At 41.6% G+C, this 26,800-nt stretch overlaps 1 protein-coding gene across 7 annotated transcripts in view; it reads right to left on the reverse strand.

Moving 5' to 3' along the window:
* szt2 (SZT2 subunit of KICSTOR complex) overlaps positions 1-26,800 on the reverse strand; it is a 101,292-nt gene that overhangs the window by 33,502 nt on the left and 40,990 nt on the right. For all 7 annotated transcript variants that reach the window (XM_035648930.2, XM_035648931.2, XM_035648928.2 and 4 more), the window contains 16 exons: positions 26,416-26,554; positions 25,928-26,063; positions 25,021-25,141; positions 24,664-24,816; positions 23,677-23,779; positions 23,193-23,292; positions 21,599-21,686; positions 15,212-15,330; positions 14,842-15,006; positions 13,080-13,164; positions 9,147-9,320; positions 7,064-7,255; positions 5,657-5,856; positions 4,891-5,057; positions 1,515-1,612; positions 298-430 (listed from right to left, as the gene is read on the reverse strand). In XM_035648930.2, the coding sequence (XP_035504823.1) occupies positions 298-430; positions 1,515-1,612; positions 4,891-5,057; positions 5,657-5,856; positions 7,064-7,255; positions 9,147-9,320; positions 13,080-13,164; positions 14,842-15,006; positions 15,212-15,330; positions 21,599-21,686; positions 23,193-23,292; positions 23,677-23,779; positions 24,664-24,816; positions 25,021-25,141; positions 25,928-26,063; positions 26,416-26,554 (2,173 nt within the window). The remainder of the gene's footprint in view (positions 1-297; positions 431-1,514; positions 1,613-4,890; positions 5,058-5,656; positions 5,857-7,063; positions 7,256-9,146; positions 9,321-13,079; positions 13,165-14,841; positions 15,007-15,211; positions 15,331-21,598; positions 21,687-23,192; positions 23,293-23,676; positions 23,780-24,663; positions 24,817-25,020; positions 25,142-25,927; positions 26,064-26,415; positions 26,555-26,800) is intronic.

A 26,800-nucleotide genomic window follows, 5' to 3' on the forward strand; every position in this document is an offset into this window, starting at 1 on the left:
AGATGTGGCCTGGATCGATAGCACCTTTCAGCTGCTATCTTATCTCAGATGGCTTTTTATTGTGTTATGTATTTGTGTGTGGGTGATATTGCTGTGTACTCGAATACACAGTCAGTATTGTCTGTTGTCTGTATGGCTTGGTGGCAAATGGGTTTCCCCATTTGGGATTAATAAAGTTTTCTAATCTCATCTAATGGGATGAGGAGCATAAATATAGCAAAGGTTTTCTATTCACAACACAAAATGTATTTTAAATTCAATCATTCAATCATTTTATACGCAGGACAAAAAACTCACCTTGTCCTTTCAAATACCCTCACGGTCGTATCGCTGGCCAGAGAACTGACCAAACTGACAACCTCTGCTAAAATGGATGGAAGCAGGAAGTGTGAGGCAATTTCAGCGGTGCACTGCTGAATGGAGGGACAGTCTGTAAGAAGGGACCAAGCAGAGATACAGAGAGCAAGAGGTACGTCATCAGATGATGCAGTCTTTTTGAAATAAAATTCAATGTTACGGCAAAAAATGATCTTAAAAAAAGATAAAATACAAATAATTGTTTTTGGTTGAAAATAGGTCTGGGAGAATGCGTCAACATGATGGATGACGTAAACACCTCGACTTGAATGGAATGCGTTGCACTATTTGCAGTTCATCCCCAGTTATGGCAGCTGTTAGATTAATTGACTAAAATATAAAAAGTAATTATCAGATTTATCGATAAAAAAGAAAAAATCCTTTGACAAACCTGCATGAGAATTTCAAGCTTGGGCATGTATTGAAATTATTTGTATTTGCAAAAAAGTGAGTGAATTAAATCTGTGAATATATGATGAGTGGTGAGGTTAAACAAAGAGATTGTGGAAAAGGAGGTTTTTTGCAAACATGTAGCTTCCAGATACAAAACAGGAAAAAATATAGAAAAACGCATTTTGATTTTTACACCTGAATCTGATTGGACAATGACAGTCCAATCACAAAGCAGAGTCAAATTGTCTATCCAGAAGGGAGGTGTTGCCATTATCTTCATCGTCGCCACAGGTTCTGAAAGGGGTAATAGATGGATAATGGCTCAGGCTCTTCTGCCACCCAGGTGACTTTGAATTAAATCATTCTTTTCTACAGCATCATCAAATATAATTAAAAACCCACCTGGGTCGCAGAAGAGCCCATGCTGTCATCCATTATTAAAAAATGGATGTTGTAAAATAAAATCTGCTACCATCTTTCAGGAAATGGAACCATCTTCCCTCTGTGCGGACTATTGCTCTGTGATTGGACTATTATTACTTGTGTCCAACCAAATCAAGTGTAAAGACATGGTCAAAATGTGAACTTGTAACCTCAGCATCACAAATCTTTGTTTATTACAAAGGTTTTCTATACATGCACCAACTTGATTTTATTTACAGGTTCACGTATGCTTATGTACAACTACACACTTTAGAATATTTGTTGACTTTAAAAATACAAAATCAGTTTGATTCTTATTTGAGCCAATAAATGAAACTTACCAAGCTTATCCATGAAAGTGATCCATGGCTGGCATGTGAGCTGGTAGACAGGGTGTAGAGTGCCTACATCTCCCCTCTCCAAATGAGACACCTGCCTCCTACACAGCCACAAAACATCCAGACCTTATTAAAAGTCATTGAATCGATTAAAAGACATTTAAGAGACCAGAGCAACTTAGAGACCAGAGCTGTGGTGTTTAAACAGCATGTTGATTAGCTGTCAATAACATACTGTACACACAGATGGTGAGATTTCTGGCTTTGAAAACAAAATTTCATGACAGTAATCTGGAGGAAATTCATTAAACTGCTAAATAATGGTAATGCAATACCAGTGCTTGGCATAACATTGCATTGTGTTTGTGAGGATTCAAGAGTTTTCACTTACACTGAGGTCCAAAAGTCTGAGACTACTTTGGAAAGTAGGAAAAGTAGTATCAGAATTTTTGATTCCACTGGATGTAAGCAATTTATTTTAGTTTTTTGGAACTAATGACTTTATAGTCATAATTTTAGCCAAAATTTATTTATATGTCTTGCCTATTTATTTGTTTTTATTTCAGTGTATGTAAAAGGGGCAGTGCTGTATGATCTATTGCTAACTTTAGACTGCTGTCCCTGGCCGTTAAAAAGTTGTAGAAAAAAATTAAGATATTCTCTGAACTTAATTTATAGAATGCAAATATACAAACAATAGAACAGTAAACAACTAACAAAAAAACCATAGTCGCAATGATGCCAAAGCAAAAAATGTGATACAATTGTTCAATCTTGTATCATGATACAGAACGGCGATAGCCCAACCTGTATTCACGGCTGCAGGAGCAGTTGACATTACTTAACTAATGCAACAAAACTCATTTTTTAATTCAATTTTTAGAACATATGTAAAACGACAAAATCTATTTAAAATTTGTGCATTTTATTTTTTTATTATTATTTTTTTTTTTTTTTTTCCAAATCCATCAAAAGTAAAGGTCACAGCATGGGGTAAATGTTTTAGCCTAATGCTTATGCATGGGAAATACATTGAAGGCACATAGTGTATAGAAACATGAAACATGACACAATTTGTTAACTGACGTTGCTGCTATAACACAACATATTTCTCCGTTTTGGGATTGATAAAGGATTATCTTATTTTATTAATGTTTTATCATATTGCTGGTGTGCATCCCTCTTATAATTGTCAACTTTCAATAATTTCATTACTTTTAAGCACATTCATCACAGCTTCAAAGTTCAAACTTTGGATACTTAAAGCTAGTGTTTAAAATTTAGAACTTATCCACAGAAATTGAATATATTGTCCATAACTATGTGTTCATATATGTATAATCACCTGCAACAAAGACAGATGTTTTATCGTCAACTTTGAATGAGTTAAATATAATTACATGAGGTGGACCCGACCTCCCTGTAAGTCTCCATGTTTGCTACGTGGTGTTGAATACGGTTGCACAAAACGGTCCAGAATATGCTGCGTTCGCGTCAAATTTTCAGCGCAGAAATAGCAGTGTGCCACCATAAAGTCCCCCGTCGGGTTCTCAGTCAGTTGCTGTTTGCAACTTTACCACCAGATGCCGCCAGAAATTACAAAAATGACACACTGGGGCTTTAAATACTCTAACAATGTGGCACATATTCAATATTTCTGACATAGTATAGTATCTCTCTTTGTGCATTTCAAGTTTGTAAATACTACACATCACACTTTACTGCATGTGTCACTATTTTTGCCTGCGATAAAAGTCTGGCTTGTTTAATTAGTTTAAGATGGATAATAACTCTACACTTCAATCTGTTGACCTAATTCATTATCCTCCACACAAGACAATTTAGTGGAACCTTTTTTTTGGTTATTTCTTCAATGACCAACTTGAAAATGGTAAATGGACTCTATCTATATAGCGCCTTTCTAGTCTTATTGACCACTCAAATCACTTTTACAGTTCATGTTACACTGAGCCAAACAGTACTGCTTTACTGCACTTATACTGTAATTTTTCATTCACTGCCGTCAGAGGCAATTTAGGGTTAAATGTCTTTAAATATCTCCCAAGGACACTCTGGCATGCTGGCTGGGGGAGCAGGGATCGAACCATTAACCTCCAGGTTAGTGGACGACCATCTCTGCCTATCTTTAGTATGCTGAAAGTTTGAATGGTGTACTGATATGAAATCTGCAGTGGCTTAAATGCTTTTTTTGTGATTAATAGCACTGGTAGTTGCATATATCGCTTTTGCTGTTTTAATGTGTCATGGTGGAAGGCAGATGTGTAACTTTGGACATAAACCCCTGATTGAACAATTAAGTTTATTGCATCTGAAATCAAAGCCATTGATGTCACTTGATTCACTAGTGTTGGTGTGTTGTTAAATCTCTTGGGAAGAGATGAAATGGCCACAATGTAAGTGGGGTTATACACCCCTTCCTCTTTTGAGGATAAGGGACACTTCAATGACAACAATGTAGATATTTTAGATAAAAGTACAAGTTGCTTGAACGAGGAGTGAGGGAGGCCATCAACGTCACAGAGAGAGAAACAATCCCACAAAAGACCACCATAGCTTTTGAAAGTCATCCCACAGAGTTTAAAGGGCCCATATTATGCTCCAAAGACCTTTTCAGCCTGCCTCCATGTATATTTGGTTATTTGGGGTGTCTGCCAGCCCACGAAGAATGAAAAAAAAAACAATGAGTCGTTTATTCGTGGTTTGGGTTGGCCGTGCAGACGGTCTGTAAACGACCCATTCACAGCCCGGGTGTCAAGTGACGTAAGTTGACTCCTGCTACGGGGGCAACCACGCCCCCAACCTGAGCAGCACCTCCCCCCTTGAAGTGCGAAAAAACAGATCGCGTCTGTCCGAGGCGAAGCTCCGGAGGAGGCAAATGTACGTTTTCAAGATCGTATGTGCTCTAGGGCTGGGCGATATGGCTGAAAACTGTATCACGATATAAGTGTTGAGTGAGTGAGCACGAAAGCGCTGGAATCAACCATAGTCTCACAGGGCTTTTCATACAGAAAGAGGAGGGTGCTGTGTGGCTTGATCCTTGAGGTGTTTTGACATGGAATGGCAAAGACATGTAGTGCACACACCTGAAAACCAATATACCTTCTGTAAAAGGGGGCATAATATGGGCCCTTTAAATACCTGAGCCAGGCACAGTACCACCAGTCAGTCAGAACCGAACCAAGTCCAATTGAACAACTTGTCTTGGTTACCCTGTGTCTTCCATTGATTACTCACTATGGTGGCCCACCATAGTCTAATTTGTCCAGTGACAGTTTAATCATGAACCAAAATGTTTTTATACACTCATAATAACATCAATGTTCTCTCCCTCTCTGTTATTGATAGATATATACCCCACCTCTGGGCCTGCTCCAACTCTACAGCCACTGCCTTCTCCTGGCTCCACTGCTGCTTTATGGTCTCGGTCTTGTGCCTTCGTCGAGCAGCTCGACCTTCCTCCCCTTTTTCTTGCACTATGTCGTCAGTTGTTTTAGGGCTTCCGATCTCTGAGGAGTCTGGCTTGCTCTGCAAGGATGGAAAGGAATACATTAGGTGTATGGTAGGCTCTACTTTTGAGGATCCCAGATGATTCACCAGCAAGAGTAACAGCACATGTCAATCTGCTGCTCATTGACCACCACTGACTCTCCATGGCTGCCAGAATCACAATCAGGTCTCTGACACTTGCCAACAGAACAACATATGGGCTCAAGCCCATATGCCTTTTTTTCTAGCTTCAGTAACTTTACATTTCTATTTGGAGGCCCATAATCAGAGAAACTGGATTCATTTCTCAATCTTAGTCAAATATTTAAGTGCGGTCTTAACTCGAGCATTAATCACCTTTGTGACGCTATAATTCATTCTGTCCTTTACCTGGAGAACATTGTCAGGTGACCTCTTTAAAAAGCAGCCGTAAAATTGTGATTTGATGACACGACAGAAGTGATGATAATTAATTGATTATTTTTTTTTAATCAAAATCTAATTTTCCACATCATGAGCGTGCGGACTGGATGACCCAGAAATCGAACCATTGCAAGACCCTCTCTCTTCTGAGCCACAGCCGCCCATGATATGTAAAGTTGTAGTTCCATAATCTTTTAACCTGTGGAGTAACTGACCAGAATGTCCCAGAAACTCCGACGGGTGCTCTTGCCAGTGGGGGTGGTGGACTCAGGTGTGCTAGTCCCTGTCATGGTCGCGCTCCCTGGGACTTGGGTTAAAGTGATGGGAGAAGGGCTGGTTTTAAAGACCCTTGAGCCACTGCGCTGCCTGGGACTGTCCTTCATTTCTTTAACCTCAGGCAAAGGAATCAACAGACCTAAAGACAAATTAGACAAAAATGATTACAAGCAAGTATCAGACAAGAAAATACTTTTTGGTAATTAGTTGATCTTCCCAAAAATGTTTCCCCTTTTTTGTGGAGCCAACCAAACAAGAAGCTAATATCACAGCTCAGTCTTCAGACCTCACCTCCTTGGGTGCGTACCCTGAAACATGCTACAATGTGTCCTTGTGGCCTTCACCACAGCTGCTTTTTTTTAAATTTGGCCAAATAAATGCTTAAATGCAAATGAAAAGTGTCAAACTAATAATATACCAGCAGCCCAAGCACCACATCTTCAGAGCTACCGGCCTGTTCAGTAGGCTAAGTAGATACCGTAAGCAGACAAGACTACATGAGAAATATTTTACTCTTTTTTGGTGTGATTTCACTGGAGTTCTACTGGCCCATAGTGAATCCAGGAGCCAGGATCCATGTAAATGGATGATAAGTTCAAAACATGGTGAGCCAGCCAGAGATTTGTATGATTTCTGGTTTGGAATAGAGATCTGCTAATCAACTGCGACTTAACAGATCCTATCATAATTCCAGGTCCTGGCCATTTTGTTATATAAAGTTTTGGATTTTCATTTGTTAATTTTTATATGAATTCATTAACACATTTTTGTCTTTCTGTCACTGACTGCAACCATGTGTGTTGTGTGCAAAGACACAAAAAGAGAGAAACAGTGTAGATGACATCATGTTTGAAAGCTGAGCAAATGGCGTGTAATGTACAAAATTAAGAAGAAAAAAATACTGAAGTATTCCGATTTAGTCGAGGCAGTGGTACCTGCTTCGACCAGGTCTTAGCTTTAGACCCATACAGAATTCTAGTTAGGACTGATCCATATGTAGAAACAGAAGTAGATCTGTTCCATGAGAAGGACAAATGACATGCACCAAAAAATCTCCACACTTACACAAAAAGGTTGGGAGTGTGGATTTCACTTTGGGTTGTTGGACCATGATAGCCATAAACATGTCCCACACAAAAATGTAATGTTCAGCTAGATTTATAAAAACAGAACATCTGATCTAATAAATGAAATATCATTGTAATCATATGAGTGGTGCTGGTACACTGGATGCTTTGATTGCTTGATGTTATATAGTGTCACTCCCTTGCAGTTTGATGGCAAATAGGTACACTATACATTATATACAGCACTAAGAGAAGATAACCATGAGCTGGTGACCTCACCTTTAGCCTCTTCTCTCTGTTCTTTGGTTGCTTGGCACAGCAAGCCCACACAGAGAGGGTTTGGCAGGACTCTCAGCTCCATGACAACATCACAGAGAGCATGGCGAAGTGCCCCCTGCAGTTTGTCACTCAGCTGTAAGGGGCTGACGTTGCCTTGTTCCCAGATGTCAAAGCGCACATACAGCTGTGGTTCTGTTAGAAGACAATTACAGACAACATTACTTTGTATGTTTTACATTCTGTATCTGTGACAAAGTATAAATGTGTTGACCAAAAACATAATACTATTGTTTTAGTTTGCTATTGGGTCAGCTGTATAAGAACACCTTGACATAAAGGCTGGTTAATCACCATCACCTTGATATATTTTTTTCAAAAGAATCATGATTATTCTGATTATGAAAGGTTGATGTTTAGAAATACAGCACAAGGTGTTCACTGTGCAGTAAATATCACCCCCCTCTCCCTCATCTGTCTGTACTGGCTGCATTATAAAGATAATATCTTCAGAGAGATGATGAAAAATCATATTCATGTTCACAATACTTGCACTAAACCTGGAGAACCTGGACAGCATGAGTGACTGCCATGGGCCTCACTTTGTTTGGAAAAGTGGTAGGGACAGATAAAAAAAAAAACAACTATCATTTTTAAATTAATAATTAAGTAGAGGGGCCGATTAGTTCACTCGGTTGAGCTGGCACCCCAAGTATAGACCCTTGAGTCCTCCTGCAGCAGCCGCAGGTTTAATTCCAACCCGGCCCTTTGTTGTGTGTCTTCCCCACTCTCTTTCCCCCTTTCACCTGTCCTATTAATAAAGGCTTGAAAGCCCCCAAAAAGTGAGAAGTAGTCATTTTCTCATGTTGAAACAGACTTTCCACACGATGGAAGGACTATAAGAGGTCATCTTAAGTGAAGTGCTGTTTTTCACACATCTTATGCCACAATGCCATTTATATACCTAAACCAACTCAGGTTCTTTGTCAGCTACAACTTGCTTTTAATACTGTACAATGTACATTGTGTGATTTAAAACTTATTTTGAATGCTGACAAAACAAAACTCATAATGTTTTCAAATGCAAAATCAAAGTCTCTGAATTCTCAACCTATAACCACTTCTCAGGGCACTATCATTGAGCCTGTATCCCAATAAAAGTATCTTGGTATTTTAAGACTAGAAAAGCGATATATTACTATAGTCCATCTACTCACTACTGCTCCTTGTATGCAGGGGTTGGATGGTCTGCCTAGTCTGCCCATAGACTTAGCCATTGGTACATTCTTATTTATAAAGCTATACTTGGACTGCTTTCTTATTATCTACAGATGTACATCCTTGGAAAAGTTAAAAAGAGTTAAAAAAAGTTAAAAAAAATGACTTGCGCTCCCAGAATTTATTCCTTCTAACTATCCCCTAAATCCATAACTAGTGAGCTTGTTATATGTCACTTTCCCTCTGTCGGTGCTGGTAATGTTAGATCAGAGCTGTGACCTGTTACGCACAAAACTATCACTATGATTAAATGTGCTTGTCTGGAAATAACTAATAATAATTAATGTTGATAAATAATGAATAATGATGGATTTCATGGGAAATGTATTAATATTTTTTGAAGAAGCATTCATATTCTGATGTGAATGATGATAATCATGGCAACAGTTGAAACTTGGGTGTATAAGGATAGCCCTAGAGAAATTTTGTGAACCTTAATTTTCGTTTTACCCTGTGTTTTCTGTATTACTAGGGCACATTTACACACAAGTGATGCACATTTACAATTTGACCAGTGTATTTACATTTGTACTGCAGAGCTAGGGATGATAATGAAGTACATTTTTCTCCAGAAAGAGCATTTGCTCTTAACTTTGTGAACCATTTTGCTTTTCCTGCACATTTCAGTTTCCTGCCATTTGCTTTTGGGTCTTCCAATGTTTGATGAACTCCATAACCATAACTTTTATCCTAATACTATATCTAACCCTAAAAACCCCTTAAGAACCAGTATTTACTATACTTCCCTGCAGGCAAAGTAAAGTTTTGTTATTGTGTTATTGCTGTTTAGTGTTGTGTTGACCTGTACCTGAGCTGACAATGATGGAGTCCACTTTAACCACAGTGGTCAGCTCATCAAAGTTGTCTGGGTGAAGAGGGGTGATGCGGTTTTCTGATCTCTGCAGTGTGCCACAGTCCTGAGCTGGACCCTGAAGGGGATGACCATGGGCATCCACGAAAGAGAGGGCGATACAGGCAATACCTGAGAGAGCAAGAGGCTGTGTTAAAAGTAATGAAGCAAAGTTCACATAACTATGGACCAAAGTGTGTTTGTGTTTCCAGGTGTGTTAATATGGATTATTTCTGATACTGATTGGATTGAGACTGTTATTTTCTTTAAGATGAAAACACAAATGTGGATGTAGAATCATTGTCAAGCTACAGTACGATAAAATACCTGTGCCAATGTGGGCACATTACAAAGCTAAAACTAAATTTGGACAGTTGCATATGTATTTCTTCGTCAGGCAATATTAACAAGCAAACCCATTGAGCACAGTGATATCTTACAGTGGAAACTCACAGTTGTTCTGTGCTTAAGATGTGCTTTTTTCTATCTTAGGATGGTTACGTTTCTTCGCAGTTATAGTTTAGCCATTCTGGGGTGGGGGCAGCCCTGGAGAAAGCTCTGTCTCCAAAGCTGCGGAGGTTGGTTTTGGGGGTGCATAGGAGACCGGCAGAGGTGGATCTGAGGCACCGTGTGGGTTGGTAGGGGGAGAGGAGATCAGTGAGGTATTGGGGAGCAAGATGGTGGAGGGCTTGGAAGGTGAGGACCAGGACCTTGAAGGTAATTCGGGGGGAGAAAGGGAGTCAGTGGAGTTGTTATAGGAATGGTGTGGGTGATGAGACGGGCGGCTGCGTTCTGGACCAGTTGGAGTCTGTTGATGGAGCTGGAGCTGATGCCATAGAGGAGTGAGTCGCAGTAATCTATATGGGAGGAAATGAAGGCGTGGATGAATCATTCAGAGGCGGGGAGTGTGAGTGAGGGTCTGATTTTGGTGATGTGACGGAGGTGAAAGAAGGAGGTTTTGACCATGTGGCGGATATGGGGCTAGAGGGAAAGGGTGGAGTCGAAAATTACACCAAGGTCGTGGGCCTTGGGAGATTGGGAAGACAGTGGTGCCGTCTATTGTGAGTGTGGGGTTATTGATTTTGCTGAGTGTGGATTTGGAGCCGGTGAGGAGGAATTCTGTTTTATCGCTGTTGAGTTTCAGATAATTGTGTTGCATCCAGGTCTTAGTCAATGTGGGAGCGGGGGCGGTTGTGGGGGTATTTGGTGCTGAAGTAGATCTGAGTGTCATCGGCATAGCAGTGGAAGTCCAGGTTGAAGTGGCAAGGGTATCTGACCAAGGGGGAGGCTATAGGTGATGAAGAGGAGGGGGCCGAGTACGGAGCCTTAGGGAGCGCCTTGTGTGACTGTGGCTGTAGCAGAGGTGAGATTGTGGAGTGATGAAATGGGATTTCTTAGTGAGGTATGACTGGAGCCAGCTGAGTGCAGTACCTTCGATACCGAGGTCTTTGAGTCTGGTAAGCAGGATGTCATGCCTAACGGTATCGAAGGCTGCACTCAGGTAGAGGAGGATAAGGATGTTGAGGGAACCGGAATCAACAGAGGTGAGGAGGTCATTGAGGACTCTGAGTAGAGCAGTTTCTGTGCTGTGAAGGGGGCTAAAACCAGATTGGAGGGGTTCAAAAAGTTTATTGGCATGGGGATTGGAGTTGAGTGGCGACAATGCGTTCCAGGGTTTTAGAAAGGAAGGGGAGGTTGGAGATTGGGCGATAGTTATTGAGGGAGGATGGATCGAGACCAGGTTTCTTTAAAATGGGGGTGAGAGCATCAGTTTTAAAGATAGTGAGGAGTTGAAGAGGTTAGTGAGGTAGGGGCAGTGGACAGGGAGGCAGTACTTCAGCAGGGGAGTGGGGAGGGGGTCAAGGGAGCAGGTAGTTGATTTGGAAGAGCTGATGAGTTTAGAGAAGATGCAGGGTGGTCGGATACAGGGGATAATGATTAATTAATTATATTGACTTTGTCAGTGAAAAACCGGAGGAATGAGTTGCAGAGATCTGGGGTAGAGGGAGGAAGGGAATTGGTGCGGGGCTTTAGGAGGTTGGCCACTGTGGAGAAGAGGGTTCTGGGGTTTTGGCAGGGGTCAGTGAAGATGGTGGAGAGGTAGGCTTCGTGGTGGAAGTTTAAGTTGGCGGCCAGTCTGTTTCATCTTACGGAGTGCGGGTGTGAACCAGGATGAGGAGGTGTTGAAGGAGACTTTTTTTTTATTGAGGGGGGCCAGAGTGTTGAGGGAGGTAGACAGGGTGGAGTTTAGATGGTTTGTGAGATCATCAGGGGAGATGAGGGTTGAGTCCAGGGGGAGGTTGGTGGAGGGCAGGTCAGAGAGATGGTGAGGGTCGATGGATTTGAGGTTGCAGAAGGTGATTTCTCTGGGGAGGCGGGGGCGGGGTGTGGGAGAAGGGATGGTGAACCGTATGAGTTTATGGTCAGAGAGGGGAAAGAGGCATGAGTGGAGGTCGAGCACCGGTAGGTTTATGGAACAAACAAGGTCAAGGTGTCCTTTGTCGTGGGTGGGGAAGGTGACATGTTGGGTGAGAGCAAAATTTTCCAGGAGAGTGGAGAATTCAGAAGAGAGTTTGCATGTGGGGGAGTCCATGTGGATGTTTATGTCACCGAGTAGCAGCAGACGTGGGGAGAGGGATGAGGCTAGTGTGAGAGATGGATTAGCAGATGGTTGGACATTGAGTAGCTTGGTTTTGGTGTTGGGTGAATTGGTAGAAGTTTTTAGAGAGCGGTGAGCACTGAGGTCCAGTCCGGGTTTTGTATCCTGCCAGGCGGGTTGCAATGTATGAGGTCTACAGGCGGCAGTAGTCTGATGATGCGGCAGAGGTGCGACGGAGCATGCAGCTGAGCAGATGGTTGGAATGAATTGTCCGTGCTGGGAAAAAAACGAATCTGCGGCGAGAGCCTCTGTGGCTGTAGTGTGGTCGGCGTAGGAGTCAGAGGTGTTTAATCACTGAGTTGCAAGATGGGATGGTGAAGTTGAAGAGGTTCAGCAGCTGCGGAGTTGAATATTTGAGCATGGTGCCGAGCGGATGGACTGAGAGCTCTGTGTTATCGTTTAGCCGTGGACTAGGTGAGCAGAGGAGGATGGCTGTTGTAAATGCCAGGATTGTCCATGGAATGACAGGAGGAGATGAAGAACCATGCAGAGTGAGAAGAACGGACGGAAGGACCATGCAGAGTGAGAGGGACAGGGTCAACCAGGTGAGCCGCTGTAGCAGCCAGCATGAGCCAACAGTCGATGACTGAACGAGAGCAACCTGCTAGCAGCTAACCGAAGAGGTAGTTTTCCGGCGAGAGAGTCCGAGCGACTACGGGGAGCAGCTGAGAGGCTGTCCAGGAGTGAAGCCCTCGGTATCAGCCAGCCGATGCCCAGAGGTTGAGACGGCTGGTGTACGAGGGCAGCGGGAGTAGGTGATAAGGCCGCAGCAGAGGGAGAAGCGGCAAACAGACAGCGCCAGCGTACTCTCGCGACTTGACTTGACTTGACTAAATTTGACTCCTGGATGCCACCGTCCAGCAATGAGAGGGTATCTCTCTCACTCTGCCCCATTCCCACACCATAGTAGATAGAGTGCCACCTGACTAAAAACAAACATAATCGGGTGTACGGTCTCACCCTCACTAAGTGCCTTGAGATTTGGTGCTATACAAATACAATTGAATTGAAAATGTGTGTGCGTGCGCGGTTCTCACACACACACACACACACACACACACACACACACACACACACACACACACACACACACACACACACACACACACACACACACACACACACACACACACACACACACACACACACACACACACACACACACACACAACAACAACAACAACAACAACAACAACAACAACAACAACCCCGGTGGGAGTGAAGGTGATCACCTTTGCCTCCTGTCCCCTGGCCTCCAGGTTTATTGTAGAGGTAGATATCCCCGTCAGCCATGTCACTGCTCAAATGAAGGTAGTGCTGCAGACCGAACAGGAGAGCAAATCAGCCCCAAGAAGCTCAAATGTCAGCATGTCACAATGAGACATGTCAGAAAAGACATTTTAGTCTAACTATTAAAATGCTATTTAAATGCTGGCATATTTATGGTGTTTGTACAAATTTACATATATTAGGCAGTGATAGAACTGCTGATGTGTATATGGTTTGGTGAAAGACATTTTGATCTCTGGTATTGGAATAGTTTTGATTGTATTTTACACACACCTGGCACATGGCAGCTCCCTTGGATAGTTTTTTTGTCTGACTAGCATGATCCCTGCATAGTCACTACGTCACTTCTAGTTCATCCTCATGTACAGAAAAACTGTATTTTAGCCTGTCTTATTCTATCATTGCAGCTTGGAATAGTAACAGGAGTCTGTGTGATGAGAGGAAATCATTTCAGCTTCTGTTCATAATAGTTTGTTCATCATCAGATAAAAGACAAACATACTCACTCAGTAATAAACCCTTAACTTTACATATCAAAAATTATTCAGAGTGGATATTTTCTATTTCACGTATTTGATCACATTGTTTACATTTCAATTTTGTTGAATGTCACTTTTGTCTGTCACTTAGGGCTGTAACTCATGATTATTTTCATTATCAATTAATCTGACGATTATTTTCTCGATTAATCGAACATTTGAAAAATGTCTACAGTGTTTCTCAAACCCCAAGTTGATGTTTTGTTTTGTCCACATACCAAATATATTTGGTTTAATGTCATAAAGGAGCAATGAAACCAGTAGATATTAGAATTTAAGGAGCTGAAATCCAAATTTTTTTTCATAAAAACAATTGATTAATCGGTTATCAAAATAGTTGGCGATTAATTTAGTAGTCGATTACTAGATCGATTTATCGCTAAACTGTTGCAGCTCTTCTGTTACTATAAGAGAATTTACTCATATCATATTAAAAACTTTATTCATAGTTTTGACGATGATTCTTATAATTAACAACTCCGCCTCCCCTGAATGAACGTGCTCTCTGCTGGAAAAGCCAGAGTTAACGGAGACAGTTGATATCCAGCTCTTTAGTACAGGTTATCAGGACATAAAGCCAGATAACAAATACATATCCAGGTCTATTTGACTTGACACTATATGACAACCACTTTCACACATAGGATCAGACAGATTGTAAAAAAGTCAATAGTTTAGTCAAACATTGTAAAGATTTCCTGCTTTTACTTCAAAACTCTATTCGCTGTAGTAGTGTGCACACTTTGAGATTGCTTTTAGCAATGAAAAGTGCTCTATAAATGAAATGTATTATTATTATTATTACTAGTCTCCAGTGCAGTGAGCAAATATTAGCATCAAATTAGTTGAGTTCACTCCCAACTCGACATCCAATTTAAGTGATTTAGATCATTTGGCTAAACTGTTGGTTAGTTTACAACTTCTCAGATTATGTGACTGCTTGTGTTTCTTTTGTTGGACTGTGTTATAGAAATGCCACAGTGTTTCCACATCTCAGCATCTAACCCTAACCCTACTTTGGTGAATTCAAATTTATTATAAGTGAGAGATGTTACATAAAAGACCCACGTTGAAATGTTAAGAAAATTATAATGTCACATGGACATGCACATTGCACTCAGTGTATATTGTTACATGTTCTGACAGAAATCAGCTGAGGTTATACCTTGAAATGGTGAGCTGTGTTGCTGTCAGTATACTTGGGTACATGCAGGAAGATGAGTAGGTTCTGCCTGAGGTAGTGAGCCACAGCGGGCAACCGGGGAAGACAGTAGCAAGGGAGGCAGAAGTTCATCACCTCAGTGGCTGGAGATCCTGATGGCTGGATGAACTGAGCAGACAACATTTGGTGATGGCTTTCATTCTAAGCAATCTTCAGTAGCATTAGGCCAAAAAAGTGGGTATCAAAACCATGACTCTGGTAATGTGAGCAAATGCACAGCTCCATATTCACAGATCTACCAACAACCCCGAAAACACAAAGAAAAACTGCACATGGAAAATCTTAAAGAGTTTTGACCGTGAAAAAAGTATACCTCCACATCAGCTGGCGTCAGCTTGCAGTTCCTGACGAGCATGACAGTGATGATGTCCAAGGTGGTCTCGTCCAGGCGCTTTCGCAGAACCTTCACCAGCTCATCTGTGATCTCTGGACCTGAACAAAGAGTCAAAAAAACATCCCTTCATCACTCTCATGCTGCAAATACTAAAACTTTCTGCGATCAAAAGGCCTCAAATTCATTGCTCACTGGCTAGTCCTAGTGGCAGAATCCAAATTCAGAATGACCTGAAATCCATGTGCAGTCGCTATCGGACATCACCTTATATATTATGAAACAAAAATAGTTCAAACCAATTAATAACTCTAAACATTATCAGTCCTTGATATTTGTTGACTGTGTCTTTCAGACCACACTACTTACCCCGAGAGTACTCCCAGATCTCCCATTTTAGTATATGTACCAGGGCCTATCTTATTTTGGTGCTGAGCATATAGCCGACAGTTATAACAGAGCTGTCAATAAGACTGGAGAACAGCCAGTGTTTCTACCGGGACACTTCAACAGGTGTGACATCACCCTGTCTGCTCCACCTGAAGCAATATGTCACAACTCCCACCAGACTGCAGAACATACTGGACTTGTGCTGGCAACATCACAAAGCACTGCGGCTCTCGCCTCGCCTATCGCCGCATCCATGGACAGACCACACATGCTCGTTCCCCCGCAAAGGAGTACAGTAAGAGGCTTTAGCTCTGGGCAGAACGTAGGCTATTTATGTGTGTTGTGAAGTTTGTACCGGACCGCCGTGTCACTTATATTGCTGCTATAATAACAGCGTTATTATCAGTGTTGCTTGACTGTGATTTGTGTCCGACCATGTCGGACTATTGTTTGTTGCTCTGCCATCGTGTCTGAACTCGGCACGCTGTCGTCTGTTTAAGGACCAGAGACGCGCCGGCTAACCAGCTGAGCCGCTGCGCCGCTGCGCCCCTGCGTCACACAGACCAGATGCTGGACCGCAGTTATCATCGCATGAGCCTTACTGCTGCTTTGATCGCTTTCCCTTTGCTTTCTTACTAACGAACATTCACACACACTGGTGGGTGCTTGAGAGATTCTGGTCGGAAGTTAACTTCGTCCCTGATTGCTCCTTTGTTAGAGTCACATGTTTAAAGTTAGCCGCCATTTAATTTGAGTTCTCACGTCCCACCTTTTTCTGGCATCACGCGACTTCCCAGGTCACGTCCGCCATTTTGTTTTCTTTCTCTCTCTCTCTCTCTCTCTCTCTCTCTCTCTCTCTCTCTCTCTCTCTCTCTCTCTCTCACACACACTCTCACACACACACTCTCACACACACACTCTCACACACACACACACACACACACACACACACACACACACACACACACACACACACACACACACACACACACACACACACACACACACACACACACACACACACACACACACACACACACACACACACACACACACACTCTTGTTTGTTGTTGTCTTTTCATATGATGATCATATGATATATGATTGGTAGCTTAGCTTATAATAGACATTTGTTGATAAAAGTTAATGAATGCTGTTATACTTTAAAGAGAAGTTGCTTAGTGTTATTTGCATTCACATTGTGATATTGGCTTGTTGACAGAGTCAGTGCTCAAATTCACACCTTCAGTTCACTCCATAAATGCTCATATCTACTATTATTATTGCTATTATTAATATTAATATTAATGTCATCACTATATAATGACAACAACATAATTGTATTTTTTACTTATAAGTATCAGTCTGGTAGAGATTACAGCGGCGGTTGTACAACTGTCCTCTCTCTCTCTTCTCTCCTACTGTCTCTCCTCCCACCCTCTTTCTGCCCATCTCTCCTCTCTTCCTCCTCTCTCTCCTCACCCCAACCGGTCGAGACAGATGACCGCCCACAACTGAGTCTGGTTCTGTCAGAGATTTCTTCCTGTTAAAAGGGAGTTTTTTCTCTCCACCGTCGCCAAGTGCTTTGCTCATTGTGGGATTTGTTGGGTTTTCCCTGTAATATTGTAATATTGACCTCACTATGTAAAGTGCCTTGAGACAATGTATGTTGTGATATGGCGCTATACAAATAAAATTGAATTGAATTGAATATCTACCAGATATGAACATTTTGAGTGAACACCTTTAATTCTTGTGACTGAATTGACGATTTGGTTATTGGTCCTGGTTTCTGGGTTGTGCCCGGTTGCTATTTACATTGATTAATAAGCTCTATTGGTTTTAATAATTCATAATTATCTTTGATAATCATTAATTATTGCTGATAACCAAATTGGCCCAAACCGATGCACAACAAAAATTAAGGGGCTGCTTTGAACTGACAGACTGGGCTTGTTTTTTAATGACTGTGGTAATGACCTCAATACACTTACAGATGTACTTACCTCCTACATTTTATTCTGTGAGGACACATAATTGCAATTATGGTGTTTTTCTGAACCAGTAGAATAGGCTTCGACAATAGACAACTTTTTCTTAACTGACGCAGTTACCTGCTCAGCCTTCCTTCTTGTAGACAGTGATGCTGGGTGGTGGCACCGCAAATGTTACCATTTGCATAGGCGACGTGTGAAGCAATGCCTGCAGACAGTAATTGTTCTGTTGACTTTTTTCGTTCCCTCGTCACTGTTTACAACGCTAAAACCAAAATGTCCCTACACCACAGCTTTGTAAGAAAACGGTGCTTCTTCAAACTCCTGCCCTTCTGCTCCGCTCGCCATGTTGAAGTGTTGTGGGAAATCTGACTCCAGTGATTGGATATTTACTCGGCAGGGAGGCGTTTCCCTAACACATGCTGCGTTCAAGTGCTCCTCTAAAGCTTTATTGCAAAACTTAAAATACCAATTCACAAGTGCGTATGGAACCATGCATGGCGTACCGTACGGTGCTTGCTGGTCGAGCAATATTATATTGAGAACCGTGGCATCCCTAGAGGACATGGTCACTTCCACCAAGAACAAATAACTATTCACAAGAATAATTAACAAGGGTTACTAAGGACCTGAAAAAAGCAGACAAGCTCAGGGTGAGGGAGGTAGAGAAAGAGTTCAGAAGGAAGGCCAGGCTCGCTAAACTACAAGAACGAGGTGGAGCAGAAACTATCCTCTGGAAATGCGAGGGAGACATGGCTGGGCTTAAACACCATGATGGGCAGAGCCCCCTAACCTGCAGTGGTCGGCTGCTCAGATCCCACTTTCTTCACCGGGTTCAACGGAGGCAGCACTCCAACTACCTGGATCACTCCAACCACCTGGATCCCCCCAACCCCAAGCCCCCCCTCCAAGCCATCACCCATTAGTGGACAGCTGGTGACCTCCATCCTGCCCAGAGTCAACCCACACAAGGCCGCTGGCCCTGACAGGCTCCGAGGCAGGGTGCTCAAAGAAGAATGCTCCTCTCAGCTAGGTGGAGCTCTCACCAGGTTGTTCCAGCACCTTCTGGATTCTGGCTGTGTCCCCAACCAGTGGAAGGAATCCACCATAATTCCAATTCACAAAAAGACACCTACTAAGGACCTGAAGGACTACGGTTTCAGTGACATGTAAATATAATGAGTTATTTAAGTACAATCTGATCCCAGCGCTAGAGAAAGCCAAACAAGACTTAAACCGATGGTTATCGCTCCATATCTCACTAGCGGGTAGGATTAATTCAGTCAAAAGGATCATCTTACCCAGATTTTCCTTCTTGTTCCAAGCAGTCCCAGTGTTTATACCTAAATATTTTTTTGAAATTTAGACAAATGCATCTCTTCATTTGTTTGGGACAGAAAAATCCCACGGATTAGAAAGTTATATCTAGAGAGACGGAAGGATAAAGGAAGGCTAGCATTATGTAATCTTTTGCACTACTATTGGGCCTCTAACATTCATAAAGTTATACACTGTGTTCCAAATTTCTATCAGGGTTTTAGGCCACTTTCGGCCAAGATGGAACAGTTTGGTTGTAATCCTGTGTCACTACCATCATTGCTCTTCACACCACTTCCTCTCAGCAAAAAAAGTTTTACAAAAACAATCCTATTGTCAATAGCTCACTGAGGATATGGTCTCAGTCAAGGTCACATTTCAAACACAAACAGGCATTCAGTCTGCTGCCTATTGTATCCAATGGGTTATTATTACCTTCACTATTCTATTCTACATTTCAGTTATGGTTTAGAAAGGGACTACGTGTATAAGGGACCTTTTTAAAAACAACAAATTTATCTCTTTTGAGCACAATGTCAAGGAATATAACATTCCCAAATCTTTTCAGGTACTTACAAGTACGCTGTTTAGTCAAAAAGCACTTTTGCACTTTTCCATCTCTGCCATTAGAGGGTTGGATTGAAGAACTCTTAGATTGGGACCCTCTTGAACCGGGTTTGATATATAAACTGTACAGCACGATTCAAAGGGTGACATCCCCCACTTTGAGCCATCTCAGGGAGCAATGGGGTTAAGATTTCGGAGCTGAAATTTTAGACGATGTTTGTCAGTCTGCAATTGAACGGATCCATTAAACATCTTTCTGTGTGAGACATGGGTTAATACAATTTAAAATAATGCACAGATTTCATCTCACAAAAAGCAGACTTGCTAATATGTTCCCAGGAACAGACCCGACTTGCTCCCGTTGTCACCAGGAAGAAGCCACACTTTATCATATGTTTTGGACTTGCTTGATGCTGGCTCCATTCTGTACGGCTGTTTTTAAGACCTACTCATATATATGTAAAAAAAACCAACATACAACCAAACCCAGCAACTGCGGTATTTGGGGTAGCACCTAGGGAAACTTCTCTGTCATGTGCTCAGGCTGATGCACTTGCCTTTTCTTCATTATGAGCGCCAAAACTAATCTTGTTACAGTGGAAATCTAACAAACCCCCAACTCATTCCAAATGGGTTGAGTGTTATGGCACATCTAAAGCTAGAGAAATTTAAGTACGCTACAAACAGCTCCATTAAAAAGTATTTCAAAATCTGTCAGCCATTTCTTCTGTCTCCCAATTCCAACAGGCTGTCAACAACCTGGTCCAAACATTTGATAAACTTTCACTGGAGCTCAACATTTCAAAGACTAAGGAGCTGTGCTGTGGCAGTAGAGTCAAAACAGCTTCCCATCTCTTTCAACCTCTCAGTATGCAGGGTCAGCTGGTCGAGCAGTTGGAGTCCTTTAAATACCTGGGAACAGAGATTGACACTCGTCTGTCCTTCTCAAAGCACTCTCGCCGTTTCTCAATATGCGTTCTTCTCTGTACTTGCGTTCTCGTATTCTCGTGAAACGTCATCAGTCGTGGCCAAAGTACCGTTCACATACAAAGAATACATCGAGCCAAGAACGGTCCACATGCCCGGATGTTGTTCTCGCCGCGCCCCCTTTACCGAGGATGCATCGGAGGAACCTTGTGCGTTCTTGGGAGAGCCAAGTATCCCAGAATGCATTTCGCAACAACAAACGGCAACGCGATTTCGATCCACTTATACGTATATTGCAATGCTATTTTCCCCACTCACCAAAATGTGCTCCACAACCCACCTCAACGTTTTTTTCTCACCACTGGCCATTATGTGTAGTCTACAGAGTGCAAAATCTATAAACCTTTTATTTTCTTTGCTTTGGCCCACACTCCGGCAGGTAGGTGGCAGTAATGCGCCATACACGCTAGGTGCCACCCACTATAAAACCAGAAGAAGAAGAAACGAAAGTACGCCCCTGTTCCCACTGCAAATTGACCGTTCTGCGTCCTCCCGTTTCTCGGGAGAACTTTCTCCCAAGTTGAACTCTCAAGAACGTTCTTGGAAAGAACACGAGTACATACTTGCGTTCTTTGGTATTGAGAAACGGCCAAAGACTAAAAAAAAGCACAACAGCGGCTCCACCTGCTGAGGAAATTAAGGACTTTTCATGTCAGCAAGGACATTTTAACTCTGGTTTACTGCTCACTCATTGACTCCAGTCTCACCTTCAACATTTCATCCTGGTACAACCTCCTCACCACCAAACACAAAACAAAACTCTAATAAAATCATTCCAGTAAGATAATCATCTCACCCCAAACCCCCCTAACTGAACTGTACAACAGCTTTGTGATCAGGAAAGCCACCCTAATCACAGAGGACCCCTCCCACCCCCTCCACCACTCTTTTCAAGTATTACCATCAGGTAGACCGTCCAAAGTTCCTCTGGCCCGGAAAAACATTTACAAGTAATATCTCGTTCCCTCTGCAATAACCACTCTGAACAATATAAAATATACGACGTACAGCTGCCGTTTTTGTATGTTTTAATGTCATTCGTATTTGCTGAGCCTCGTCAAAGCAGAATTTCTGTCACTGCTTTGGGACTATCTATCTATTTCCCAGCTCTTACCGGCATTTCCCACTCCATGTACCAGCAGCAGGATGTGCTTGTCGACTTGGCCAACTGGCCGAGATCCCTCCAGAGAAGACCTGGATCCCTGAAGAAAGAGACAACACCCTTTTCACAATTTGACTTTGGTGATAGCTAAGCACTCCATATAGAAGCACTGTATGAATGGATGAATCCTTCTCCTGCCCTGTAACTGACTATTCACTGAAAAACTGTTCAATTCAATTAAAGACACCCAGAGCAGGTCATCAGTGTGTATGTGTGTGTGCATCATCAACATCTATTTTTGTCTTTCTGTCTCTTCAGACAAAAAACGTGTAATGAAAGATTAATTTGTTCAGACTATACTTAACACACTACACACAGTAGCCCAGTACCTGAATCCTCCATCAGCAGAAGATGGTTTGTAAATATGGTGGGGTCTGGTGAGAATTACTTTTTAATTTCATGTCAGTACTAAACTGTGGATTAATCTGAGAGGGTTGCAGGTGAAAATGCCATGGTTTCCCGCTTTATCGCAAATACTGGAAGCACAAACTGGCGGCTGACCACAGTCTAATCTTCACTTCAGTGCACAAGGGCACTGAAGTGAAGAAGAAGTGAAGTGAAGTCACCAACCTGAAACTTTATTGAACCTCCCCTGTGAACCCTCAGTATCTTTGGCTACATACTTAAAACCTGTTTCCTTAAACAACAAGGTCCTCGGGAATGCACTATAAACTGTTTGCAAAGACAAAATGTGTTGCTGCTTTTGTTCTCTGACTATGACAGAAAATGAACGAAAGGTCCGTTGAGAGACACTGCAGGGCAAGTAGGGGCTAAGTGAATGAACACAGTGCAGAGCTCTACAATTTATCTATTTGAATAAGTTTTGAAAAATAAGTGTATGTGAAACACTGAGAAGTTTAAAAACACTTTTGGTTCATTGTGAAACTGTGGCCGTCAGAGGAAAACAGCTGAGTAGGTGGTCCTTCAATGTGGCCCAGGACACATTTGCGGTCACTCTGCTAAAAGAATATGGCCAGGTGTCCCAGACCCTCTCCCAATGTGGTCAGATTGATCGCATCTCAAATGTGTCCTCAATGCATCACGGTGCGTTCACATCTGTATTTACATCAAAAAAAAAATGACAGCTGAAACAACATGGATGATTTTTGACCATAAAATAAGTTTAGTCCAAGTGACAGAGAAGAAGCAGCTTTGTGTGCATTTGTTGAATAATTTTGTTCATGCCTGTTGCCTCACTGAACAGGTAACTACTCCCTCTGCAAGAATACATATTTGGAGGACACTGCGTGGATCTGTCTAAGTTGAAGTCTTTAAGGGACAACCAAGTCACTTCTCCAGTCATTTACAAGCCATTTTCAAGTTAAATCTAAGTTATGTGTGATCTGCATCATTAAATTTCAGTGGAGGTTTAAAATTTTTATTAATCACAATTCAAGTCCCCCATAGCGTTTTAGAATCAAGTCAGTTTAAGTTTGAATTGTTTGCTAATGGGATTCTGCTGTAACTGTCAACCAAGCTTCATTTGCCAGTATCTGTTATTACTTTCTTCAGTCAACATGTGCCAATACTGCATTTTTCCACTTACCATAAGGTCCTCAGAAAACGAGGGCTCTTGACTCCTGAGAAGCCCAATGGAGCGAGTCATGTTTCCATCCATGTCAGAGTACTTCCCTGTTTCATAAAGTCTGGAGAGATGAACACATAAAAGAGGTACAGAACTAGGTATTGAGTTCTTACCTTATCTTATCATTCTTACAAGCTAAAGGCATTGGGATGCAACTAGAAACAATGTGTCAGATTGTGACAAAGAACAGTAGTTTCATATTTGCTTTCCTAAGAACATATGGCCTATGTACCTAGGTGGCTGACATGTGGTGTAACTGACAGCAAGCTTGATTTCTGCCTTAAAATCACCTGTGGATGTTTTTTGTTCAGTTCCGGCCAATTGTTATAAAAAATATTCCCAAAAACTCATGTACAGGTTAGCTGTGCCTGAAGTCCAAAGGACAGTTTATAAGATATGGTTAAGTGAAAATGCTGAAGAAAAATGTGATTCCAAGTAGACTAACCTTAGGTAAAAGACTGATTTGGTTGAACGCTCTTGGTAGACAAACATGTTCTTCCTGTTGACCACACAGAAAGAGTTGAGCACGGAGCGCAGGGCCTGGATTGCTGTCGCAGGGAGACAAAAATTAAATGAAGAGGTTTAATGTTTTCAAAATTAATCGATTTTACTGTCATCTGAGGATTATGGCCACAATTCTGTTAAAAAAAGTAGTGTTTTTTTACAGAAATACAACAGAAATTTTACCCCCTCACACTGCACATGGTCATGACGGAAGTGGCGACTGATCTGAATTAAGTTCACTTAAAGTTACAATGTGTGATGTTTGGCGACATCTGGTGGTAAAGTTGCACATCGCAAACCAACTAACAGTCCTAAACAGTCCAATACCCTGGTCACAGAGCTTCCCAATTCATTTCTAGAGATTATTTTTAACTGTAGTTACTAAACAAGGATAATATCATTTGGTTCTCGATATGGAAAAAAAATGAAACAATCTCCAATTAGTAAAGGTTTACACACAAAATTTCAATTCTCATATACCCAAAAAGATTTTCCTTAAATGTGTGCTGCAGTATAGTGAGGGGACGTTGTGATTGGTTCCATGTAACTATATTATTGTCTCGTAACACAAATATCAAGAGTATTTATATTTTTCCTATATAAAAAACAAAAACACCTTCCTCCAAATACCTACATTTTTACAAAGCAGAGTCAACACAACTGTACAAACACACACAAAGAGAAATAATTATGAATCCAAATTTCCAAAACACCTACCAACTCATATTTTCTTTTCACTTTAACGTAGTGACAAACAACCTTTTTGTCAGGGAGTGAACAAATGATGTCACTTGTGTTAATTAGTGTAGTGATTCTAAACCTGGGGGTCGTGAGATAATATCTGGGAGTTGCCAGAAAACACTCAAAAGTTGAGCATAATTTAATCACAAAGTTCGATAAAAACACCCAGTCACTCACTATCACTCACCCCTCGACACCCCCATGTTTGGTCCTATCTTGAGGCGTGGATGAATGTGGATGATTGTGCTCCACACCACGTCACAGGCAAAATGTCCCGGTATGAACTGCATGGTGGCTGCCAGGTAGTCTCTGGCCTGGTAGCTCTCCTCTGTGTTGTAATCTGTGTGGTCAGAGTAAAAAATGTTCACAGATACAGCTGCATAGCTGCAAAGAGCAGACATAACAGTGAACATTAAAGGGTCTGTATGGCCAAATTACTAACAATGTCTTTCTTTTCCAGAAGGAGAAATCCCCAAAAAAACCTGGGCAAATAAAACCAACACTATGCACTATTAGTGCATAGTGTTGGTCTATTCTGACCTACCATCAGAGTTGTTAAGCCTCTGCCTGTACAGAGACTCATTCTTCCAGATGTCTTCCTCACTCTCAGCCACCAGTAGAGAGTTACACACGTGGCTGTCGTGTAGGTCCTGCAGCAGCATACGCTACATACACACATACAGTCAACACAACAGACAGTGAGCAGCAAGCATAGTAAAGACTACCCCTGCAGTTTTTAGTGTGATCATATATCACACTATATATATATCAAATCAAAAGTTTCCATTCTCTGTGAAGACACTTAAACAAGTCGAAATTCAAGTTTATAGGTGAAATGTGACAGTTTAGTAAGGAGGAAATACATTGTGTCTTTTTATAGGCAAAAGACAAATACTGGACTCTGAAAAAAACAAAATCTGACAAACAAGACATTTTCTTATGTACGTCATCCCAAGCATTGTTTTTACTATTCCTGTGCTCCTTTTAACATTGTCAGAAGACACCGTGTCTAATTTTTTAAATATTTGAAGTACTAAAGTTAAAGCCCCAGTGTGTAATTTCTGTAATTTTCTGGCGGTAAAGTTGCAAATCGCAACCAACTGAGCAACTGGAGGGGGACACTTAATGGTGGCGCACCGCTGATTCCATTTACGGCAGCACTGAATATTCAACGCCAATCTGAAGTTGTCTGTGCCGTTTTGTGCAATCATGTTCATCGCGACGTAGCAAACATGGCAACTTACACGGAGGTCGGGTCCACCTCATGTAACTAAATCTAACTCATTCAAAGTTGATGAAAAAATATTGGTTCTTTGTCGCAGGTGATTATACATATATGAACACATAGTTATGGACAATATTTTCAATTTCTGTCAATAATTTCTTCTAAATATTACACGCTGTAGCTTTAATAATAATAATAAGGGAAAAATTAGTGCTGCAGTGGCCACCTGATTGACTATTCTGCAGATTTCCCCAATCTTCCTGACCACCATTTGATGCAGTTGTAGGTATTCAGGCAGATCCTGCTCTTCCTCCTTCTTCTCCATCTCCTCAGGACCGACCTCTTTTGCTTCTGTGAAGGACCTGCAAAGACAAATCCTATGAAATGAATGGGATCCAATCGCTGTCGAGATCAAGCACAAGAGAATCAAGTGAGAGTCTGACTGGTCTTTATTATTAACTATTAACTTTGCTATTCTTGTGAGTGAGGAGAAGTTGACTCCCCTTTGAGTGAATTATATAACAGTTTCAATTTGAAATGAATGATGAATAAATACAATGCAATTATTTCCCTTTTAAATCATCAACAATTAAAAATGCACCAAACTAGTTAGAAATGACACCTGACTCTGAAATACATCATAGATATGAGCCACAGAAGAATGGCTGATTACTGAGATACGGCAGGAATCAACAGTGCAGAGGTGCGTCGGACCTGGAATGGGAGTAGACCTTCACTCTGTCCTGGTGGATCTTAACAATCAGCCAGAAATCTGGCAGCAGTGTAGACTGACACTCCTGTTCATCCAGGATGGGGCTCTCGCACTCAGAATCACTACTGCCGCCATCATAACCTTCAAACACACAGAGATGTAAAATTATGACATCATCACTTACATTATCTTCATCATTTAATTCATTAAACATTGGTAACAGGCAGTTAATGACAACAGCATTAACAGCCTCTGATCTATGCAGCCTGATTCATCAATATGAGTATTTTACTATTTTGTAATTGAAAAGATTAAGGAGCAGTGCAAAGCAGCTGCATGGTGCTGAGCAGCTAAGTTCAACTTGTAAAAAAGTCGTATAACAGACAA

Source organism: Scophthalmus maximus, chromosome 7 (assembly GCF_022379125.1).
Source record: "Scophthalmus maximus strain ysfricsl-2021 chromosome 7, ASM2237912v1, whole genome shotgun sequence".
NCBI classification, from domain to species: domain Eukaryota; kingdom Metazoa; phylum Chordata; class Actinopteri; order Pleuronectiformes; family Scophthalmidae; genus Scophthalmus; species Scophthalmus maximus.